At 40.6% G+C, this 9,049-nt stretch overlaps 1 protein-coding gene across 1 annotated transcript; it reads right to left on the bottom strand.

Annotated features, from left to right (window-relative positions):
* Positions 1–7,335: 7,335 nt before the first annotated feature.
* Positions 7,336–8,274, bottom strand: LOC126070984 (putative gustatory receptor clone PTE03). The gene has a single exon (XM_049875301.1). It carries the CDS (start codon positions 8,272–8,274, stop codon positions 7,336–7,338), a length of 939 nt encoding a protein of 312 aa, XP_049731258.1.
* Between the last annotated feature and the right edge of the window lie 775 nt (positions 8,275–9,049).

Consider the following 9,049-nt stretch of genomic DNA (forward strand, 5'->3'; position numbering starts at 1 on the left):
AGTGTGCAGGTTATCTCGGTGCACCCTGGCCGCCCTTAGCTTGTGCAGCCGGTCAGCGCCCAAGCTGCAAGAATGCTGGCACAAGGCCTGCCAGCTACAGCTACCGCCAGCAGCGCGAGAGGGCTGCAAAGCGGGCCTGCTGCCCAGCGGCTCAGCCACCTAAATGGCAGTCCGCTGAGGCAGTGCGTGAGGACTGGCCGCTGCCGCAGCAGCTGTTATTTCCTTTTTTAATGCGTTGAGGCTTTCATCAGACTAAGGGATTCATCTGATTCAGTGTGAATGAGTGAACTTTGTCTTCTCTGGGTCCATTGAGGAATAAAGCCACTTCACAAGAGGGCTTTCCCAGACAACAAACGAGGCAAATAGGAAGGCTGGTGTCTGTCCTTCCTCCAAAGGGAACTCAGGTTAAATCCCAATAAAGTCTGCAGTTTAGTTAATAGTATTGCTCCAATATATACTATGATTATGAAAGATTAAGAGCCCTGGTAGCCCACTGGTTAAGAGCTTAGCTGCTAACTAAAAGGTTGGCAGTTTGAATCCACCAGCCACTCCTCAGAGACCCTTTGGAGCAATTCTACTCTGTCCTAAAAGGCCAGTCTGAGTCCAAATCGACTCAATGGCAAAGGGTTTATTGAGAAAGATTGTGTCACCATTGGAGGACGCTGGGTAAAGGGTACCCAGACAATCTTGGTACTGTTTTTGCAACTTCTATGTGTGAATAAATTATTTAAAAATAAAGAGTGAAAAACGCAGTGGGGAAGCACTGTCTCTCATGGGGTAAATAATCAGATATAGTTTTTGTTTAATAAGAAATTCCCAGGCTCAATGGCTTAGTGTTACCCTCCTATTCCATGAAGGGAAAACTGATTTCCTTTTTCTTGACTGAGGTCTTGACTTGCCTAAACTTAACTCATTCTGAATACCTATGCCTCTTTCTTTTCTTTGGATGAGAAAGAGATTCCATTAGACACAAACAATTATGAGTCAGATAGAATGTGGGGAAGAGCTGTGTTTTCCCACGCAAATGGTTCATCTACTCTGTGCTGGGGCAAGACCTATAATGTGACTACAATGTTCACTACAGGCAAGTGGTATTTGAACTGTGGGTGCAGGCACAGTAGAGCAATAAACTCTGGGACATGACTGGTTTGTGGGTGATTTTTATCCATTTACAGAGGGACCTACTGTCCTTGGAAACCTGCCAAAAAAAAAAAAAAAAATCTATTGTTTTAGTTACTAGTGCTGCTATAACAGAGGTAACTCTGGTGGCATAGTGGTTGGCTACTACGGCTGCTAACCAAGAGATCGGCAGTTCGAATCTGCCAGGTGCTCCTTGGAAACTCTATCGGGCAGCTCTACTCTGTCCTATAGGGTCACTATGAGTCGGAATCAACTTGACGGCAGTGGGTGGGTGTTATAACAGAAATATAAGTGGATGGCTTTAACAAAGAGAAATTTATTCTCTTACAGTCTAGTAGGTTACAAGCCCAAATTCAGGGTGTCACTTCCAGGGGAACACTTTCTTTCTCTGTCATTTCTGGAGGAAGGTCCTTGTCCTCAAACTTCCCCTGGCCGAGGAGCTTCTCAAGCACAGGGACCCTGCGTCCAAAGGATGTGCTTTGCTCCTGGTGCTGCTTTCTTGGTGATATGAGCTCCCCACTCTCTGCTTGCTTCCAATTCCTTTTATCTCTTGAGAGATTAAAGGTGGTGCAAGTCACACCCCAGGGAAACTCCCTTTACCTTGGATCAGGGAGGCGACCTGAGTAAGGTTGGTGCTACAATCCCACTCTAATTCTCTCAACATAAAATTACAATCACAAAATGGAGGGCAACCACACAATACTGGGAATTGTGGCCTAATCAAGTTGACAAACACATTTTTGGAGGAGCATAAATCAATCCATGACATTCAATCTTTTGCCCACCCCCAAAATCACATCCTCGCAACATGCAAAACATATTAATCCCATTATATCATAGCAAAAGTCTTAACTCCAAGTCCAAAACCCCCAAATTCCTCTTCATCTGTGAAATCTAGAATACGAGTTATCTGCTTTCACTGGCACAATGGCAGAACAGGCATAAGGTAGACATTTCCATTACAAATGGGAGAAACTGAAGGGAAAAAAGGCATAAGCAAGTCAGCAGAACACGTTACATTAGCTCTCAAAGCTTTGAAAATAATCCTCTGTTCCCTGAGACAATTTACACAATAACCCTGCCCTCCAGCCTCTAGGTATTGGCCACACTCTCCGGATTCTGTGTGGAAGCCCCTTGGCCCTGGGCTTCAGCTCCGCCTTCCAGGCTCACTGGGACCGAACCTCTGCTCCCTCAGCTTTAGGCACACCATTCTCCTAGTCCATCTGAGTGGTGACTCCACCCTTAGAAACACCAGAGGCCATGGCTCCATCCTTTGAAAGCCCTGAGGTCATGGCCATACATTTTGAGACTGAGGCAGCTCAGTTTCTCGTGTTTTTTGTCTCTTCAGCTTCTGTTTCTGGTTTCTTGGCCTCTTGGCTCCTCAGGCCTCACATCTGCATCTGCCCTGCTGGAGCAAGTGTTCCAAAGCTTGGTAGCTCCACCGATAAGTTCCTGGAGGCTCCCCACTCTGCCAGGAAGCCTCCTGCACACAGGCACTCAGCTTTCTTGCTCCATGGGTCGGCAAGCCTAGCTCCACCAATAAGTGCCCGGAGGCACCCCAATCCGCCACTGCAAGTTCTCTGCTGCTGTTGGTCCTGTGCCATTGCTGCAACTCTATCCATTCACAGAGAGACTTGTATCAGGGAAATGGCTCACACAGTTGTAGAGGCTGGAACATCCCAAGTCCGTGGGTCAGGATAGAGCGTTCTCCTGATTCACGTAGCCACAGGGCCTGGCGAACCCAAGATTGGCAGGTCAGGGGTCAGGGTTATTGTTGACAGGCTGCAAATACCAATGAATTCCAAGATCAGCAGGCAAGGCTGCAGGTAAGCTGCTAGCTCAAGTCCCAAGAACCAGGGGTCAGACGAACAGAAGCAGCTGAAGGATCCAGCAGGAGCAAAAATCTCATGAGCCTTGCCAGAATGTCCACTTATATTCAATGCAGGCCACACACCCAAGGAAACTCTACTCACAGCAGATCCCACCACGGAGGTGATCATAACATCTTACGACTGCCAAACCCCTGAAAATCTTGGCCCACAAATACCTAGGAGTGAAATTACTGGTCATGTGGTAATTCTATGTTTAATGATTTGAGGAACTACCAGAATATTTTCCAAAATTGCTGCACCATTTCACTTTCCCATCCACAATGTACAAGAGTTCTGATTTCTCTACATCTTTGCCAATTCTTGTGCATATTTTCTTTTTTTTAAATACAGACCATAAAAAAAGCCCATTGCCATCGAGTTGATTCCGACTCATAGCAACCCTATAGGACAGAGTAGAACTGCCCCATAGGGTTTCCAGGGAGCACCTGGTGGATTCGAACTGCCAACCTTTTGGTTAGCAGTTGTAGCTCTTAACCACTATGCTACTAGGGTTTCCGAATACACTATATCCTAGTGGATTTGAAGTGGCATCACATCGAAGTTTTGGTTTGCATTTCCCTGATGACTAATGATGCTGAGCATCTTTTCCTGTGCATTTCTTCTTTGTAGAAGTGTCTATTCAAGAGCATTGTTCATTTTTTAATTAGTCATTTGTCTTTTTAGCTTGAATAAAAATATATGAACACATACAATTTGCAAATTTTTTCTCTATGTGTTGTCTTTTCACTTCTTTGATGGTATCCTTTGAAGTAAAGCATTTTAAATCCAATTTATCTTTTTTTTTTTCTTTTGATGCATGTACTTTTGGTGTCATATCTAAGAATTCTTTGCCAAATCCTAGGTCAAGATTTACCCCTATGTTTTCTAAGCATTTTACAGTTTTAGTTCTTACATTTAGGTCTTTGATCCACTTTGGGTTCTTTTTCTTTTTTAATGTCATTTGAGGTAAGAATCCTACTTTATGCTTTTGCATGTGGCTACACATTTGTCCTAGTACCATTTGTCAAAAAGATTATTATATCCCCGTTGGACGAATCTTGGCACATTTGTTGAAATGAACTGACCAGGTATATATGGGTTTTTTTCTAGGCTCCCAATTTTCATCCATTGATCTATATGTCTATCCTTGTGCCAGCACCACACTATCTTAATTACTGTTGCATTTGTGGTAAGTTTTGTGTTGAAAATGTGAGTTTTCCTACTTTGTTCTCTTTTTCAAGATTCTTTTGGCTGTTTTGGGTCCCCTGTAATTCCGCATAAATTTAGAATCAGTTTGTCAATTTGTATAAAGAAATAATCTGGTATTCTGATAGGGATTATGTTTCATCTGTAGGTCACTTTGGAGAATATTGCCATTTTAACAATGTTAAGTTTTCCAACTCAGGAACATAGATTTTTTTCTAATTATTTAGATCATCTTAAATTCATTTCAACAATGTTTTCACTTTTCAATATATGTCTTCCACTTCTTTTATTAATTTATTTCTAAGTATTTTATTCTTTTTGATGCTTTTATAAATTGAATTTTTCCCTTAATTTTGTTTCTCGGTTGTTCATTTCAAGGATATAGAAATACAACTGATTTTTACATAGTGATTGTGTATCCTGCAATCTTGCTGAGCATGTTTACTAGTCCAAATAGTTTTTTTTGATGGATTCTTTAGAATTTTCTGTAGGTCATCTCTCATGTCATCTGCAAACATAGTTTTAGTTCTTCCTTTCCAGTTTGGGTAACTTGTATTTATTTTCTTTTCTTCTTATTATTTTTTCCATATTTGCACTAACTCAAACCTCCACCACAAATGGAATAGAAGTAGAAAGAGTGAACATCCTTTTTTGTTCCTGATCTTAGAGGAAAGCACCCAGTCCATTAAGTACAATGTTAGCTGTGAGTTTTTCATAGACGCCATTTATGAGGTTGAAGAAAGGGATACATATAGAGGCAGTAAAACTAATGTGTTGAAACACATGAACATGACGGTTATGTAGATCAAAAACAGTGAAATGCTGGCAATTTCATAGAGTCCAAACCAATATAAGGAACAGCAAAGAAAATAATAAATGTGAAATTCAAGATACTGGTTACTTCTGGGACAGAGAGAGGGTGATTAGACTGGGAGGCCCTACAGGGGGATTCTAAGATGATTGTAAATGTCCATTTTCCAATTTAGGTGCTGAGTATATGTGTTTTTATTGTATGAATATTCTATAAGAACTTCAGATATATTACACACATTTTTACATATATTTCACAAATAAAATTGAACGAATATATTTCATACGCCGTATTTTAAATACCTTCTAGCATTAAAAGTATGGTTTCAAAATGTAGAGCTCATCATTATTTCACAAAGACCTTGTTAACAATACTTTTCCTAGGGACCTATCCCCACAGTTCAGAGACAGTAGTCCTTGAATGAGGTCCAGGAACCTGCAGCTTTAACAAAGGCCCAAAATGCTGCAGGTAATTTAAGGACATCATTGGGTGAACCACTCACTAGCAGAGGACTTGGATGCCAGTTTGGGAGCTGTCCCTAGAAGTGGTGCTGAACATAATGGAACTCAGTGATGAGCAGAGCAGGGGGCTCTCTGGGCATTCACTTAATTTGCCAGGAAGTCATCCATTCTCAACATGAATTCTCTCCTTAGTGTAATAATGATCCCCAATAAAAGCAAACTTTCTCCTAGCTTCTCTATAGTATCACAATTGACTCCTCCGATACATGGCAGACCCCTTCTAAGACTGCAGTGATTCTATTTGCTTTATTCAAACACATTTAATGTCTGTATTTCATCTGAAAAAGAATCAGAAACAGAAAGGGTGACTCAAGGAAAAAAGGAAGAAGTCAGTCATTGCTAGCAAGTAATCAGTGAGAAGGAATCATAGGAAATCAACTGTCAAGAAAAGATAATTCACCTTAGCTTGAATGTCTAATAATTATGTATTAGATTATATTGCTAGATTCACTTAGAATGCTGATACATACTTAAATTAAGGTAAGCAATGATAACTGCTAAAGCAAGTCTTATAAAACGTGTGAAAGCAAAAGGTTTTAATAGCAAAGAATACAGGGCAAGATAAGGAATACAATGATACTAGTCTAATTTTATTGAATACTTCCTGTACCAGTGGGCTCCCCTCACACTACTGAGCCCAAATCTCTTAGAATAGGCTAAGGAATCTGTTATTTAACAAGTTCTCCAGTTCTTATACTCATTAAGGTTGGAGGACAGCTTTTCTAGATGATTGGTCAAATGCACTCATAATAATCCCATTCTCCTCACAAAAGAATAGTTTAATAAGGGGCTTGTACATCCTAATTCAGGTGTCTAAGCAATGAAATGATGTATTCTTAATGACTCATTAGAAACACCACCTCTTTATTAAAAAACAAAAAACATGAAGTCATAGTCAGCTTTCTGGGAAATGATGCCTGTAAGTGATGCAGCCATCTGGTGACCTTGAGGGAAGCCAGTCATAGTATGCAACCAATCAAATATCACAAAGCTAGAGGAGAGCAAATTTAGATTCCATGTTGAAATACTGTTATTCACTGTGGTATACGATGGTTGTAGCAAAAGATTTGAAAGCAGAAACACAGATACTTGTATACCAATGTTCGTTGCTGCACTATTCATAATACCTATAAGGTGGAAACAGGCTAAATGTCCATCAACTGATGAATGGATACACAAAATATCATACATACTATGAAATACTACTCAGCCATAAAGAGAAATAAAGTCCTAATACATACTACAACATAGATGAACCTTGAAAACATTATGCTGAGTGAAATGTCAGCTCCACTTATATGAAATACCTAGAGTAAGCAAGTGTATAAACTCTGAAGTTTATTAGTGGTTACCAGGGCCATTAAGGACGAAAAAAGAAATGGAGACTCATTGCTTAGGGGACACTGAGTTAAGGGTGATGAAAAAACTGTGAAAATGGATAGTGGTGATGGTTGAATAACATGAAGAATGTAATAAATGTCACCGAAAGGTACAACTAAAAAATGTATAAACGGCAAACGTTTTGTTAAATATATATCTGCCAAAAATAAAAACAATAAATCGACATTTTAACGTACTAAATTATCAAAGTAAAAATTGTGATGACAGAAGTGTGCAAGTAAATATGCACACATATGTAAAAATTATTTAAAATTAATAATAAACAAAAATATTATCACAATGTAAAAAAAAAACTTGTTACTGGAAGATTCTAACCTTCTGATTCACCAAGTATTCTTTCACTTTGACTCATTATAGAAGCACAAGCCTAAGGCAGATGATACAACTAAGAAAAAGAAGATGTTCTCCAGAAGAGTTTCTGCAAGGCCCCCTGCATGTCTCTGTTCCTCAGGCTGTAGAAAAAGGGGTTCATCATTGGAGGGACCACAGTGTACATCACTGAAGCTACTGCTAAGTTTTTGGAAGAATGAGTAACTGCAGAACTAATGTAGACTCCAAAAGCTGTTCCATAGAATAAGAAAACCACTGACAGGTGAGACCCACAGGTGGAGAAAGCTTTATACATTCCCCCGGCTGATGGCATGCTCAGAATGGAAGAGACAATTTTAATGTAAGAGAAAATAATCCCAAGGAGAGGAACACTACCCAATATGCTAGGTATTAAATATACCAGGATGTCATTGATGAGGGTATTGGAGCAGGCAAGTTTGATGACCTGAGCAAGTTCACAGAAGAAGTGAGGGATTTCCAGGTCTGCACAGAAGGACAGACGCAGCACCATCAGACTGTGAAGCAGGGCATCCACCAAACTAATAAACAAGGAGAGCAGAATCAGCAGGCCACAGAGGTGAGAGTTCATGATGACTGTGTACCTCAGTGGATGGCAGATGGCCACATAGCGGTCATAGGCCATCGCTGCAAGGAGAAAATTTTCTACACCTGCAAACATCAGAACAAAGCAAACCTGGGTGAGGCAGCCTGTGTAACTGATGGATTTGTTTTGAGTCTGGATGTTCACCAGCATCTTGGGGACCGTGGTGGTGCCGAAACAGATGTCAGCGAAGGACAAGTTGGAGAGGAAAAAGTACATGGGGGTGTGGAGATGGGAGTCTGAGCTGATGGCCAGGATAATAAGTAGGTTCCCCAACACAGTGACTAGGTACATGGTCAGGAATAGCCCGAAGAGGAAGGGCTGCAGTTCTGAATCCTCTGAGAGCCCCAGGAGGAAGAATGCTGCTACACCAGTTTGGTTTTCTGATGCCATGCTGTTGATGAGTCTGATGATAGAAGTGATAGAACATATAACAGATTTAGAAGAATTGTGTATTTCAGAGAAATTCTAGCATCTATATTGTGAAACTAAGTGAATACTACAGATTTTTCCTCTCTCTGTCCCTCTCTTCCCTTTTCTTTTCCTTTTCCCTTTCCCTCTTTGTCTTTCTCTCCCTTCACCTGTCTCTGTCCCATCCTCTCTCCCTTCCTCCCTCCTGTTTTCTCTCTATTCTTCTCTCTCTTCCATCACCATATCTTCCAAAAATCTTTCACCTGAATAAAGACACAAGTGCTCTCCCTGGTTTTAAAGATCCTTTACTCTCTGAGCAAATAGGTAGTATCTTTGTGTTTATTGTATATCTACTATTTTTTCACGTTGTGCCAACTAACAGCCATAAAGTAGAAAAGAATACATGGCTTTTTCCTTGGGAATTTTCCTAAGCCTTCAAACTAGCATAAACACAAACTCTACACCTATGTTTTTAGAGCAGTGGTTCTCAAACTCCTCCTTTCATCAGAATCAGCTGAAGAACTTGTTAAGCCCCACCCTCAGAGTATTGAATTCAGAATTTGGGGTCTAAGGCTCTAAATTTTTTCTTTCTAACCATTTCTCAAATGCTACTGTTGCTGGTCTGGGGATCACACTTTGAGGTTCACTGTTCTAGAGCATCAACCATTGTGGCCCATGTATAATAGATTCATATTCACGGAAGAACAGATTTGATGTACCTCAAGAGGAGATGGGGACCTGGCTCACCATGCTCTGC

The sequence above is a fragment of the Elephas maximus genome, chromosome 3, assembly GCF_024166365.1.
Source record: "Elephas maximus indicus isolate mEleMax1 chromosome 3, mEleMax1 primary haplotype, whole genome shotgun sequence".
NCBI lineage: Eukaryota > Metazoa > Chordata > Mammalia > Proboscidea > Elephantidae > Elephas > Elephas maximus.

Excerpts from the sequence above, each read along its gene's own strand:
- LOC126070984 (XM_049875301.1), bottom strand. The coding sequence starts at position 8,274 with ATGGCATCAGAAAACCAAACTGGTGTAGCAGCATTCTTCCTCCTGGGG.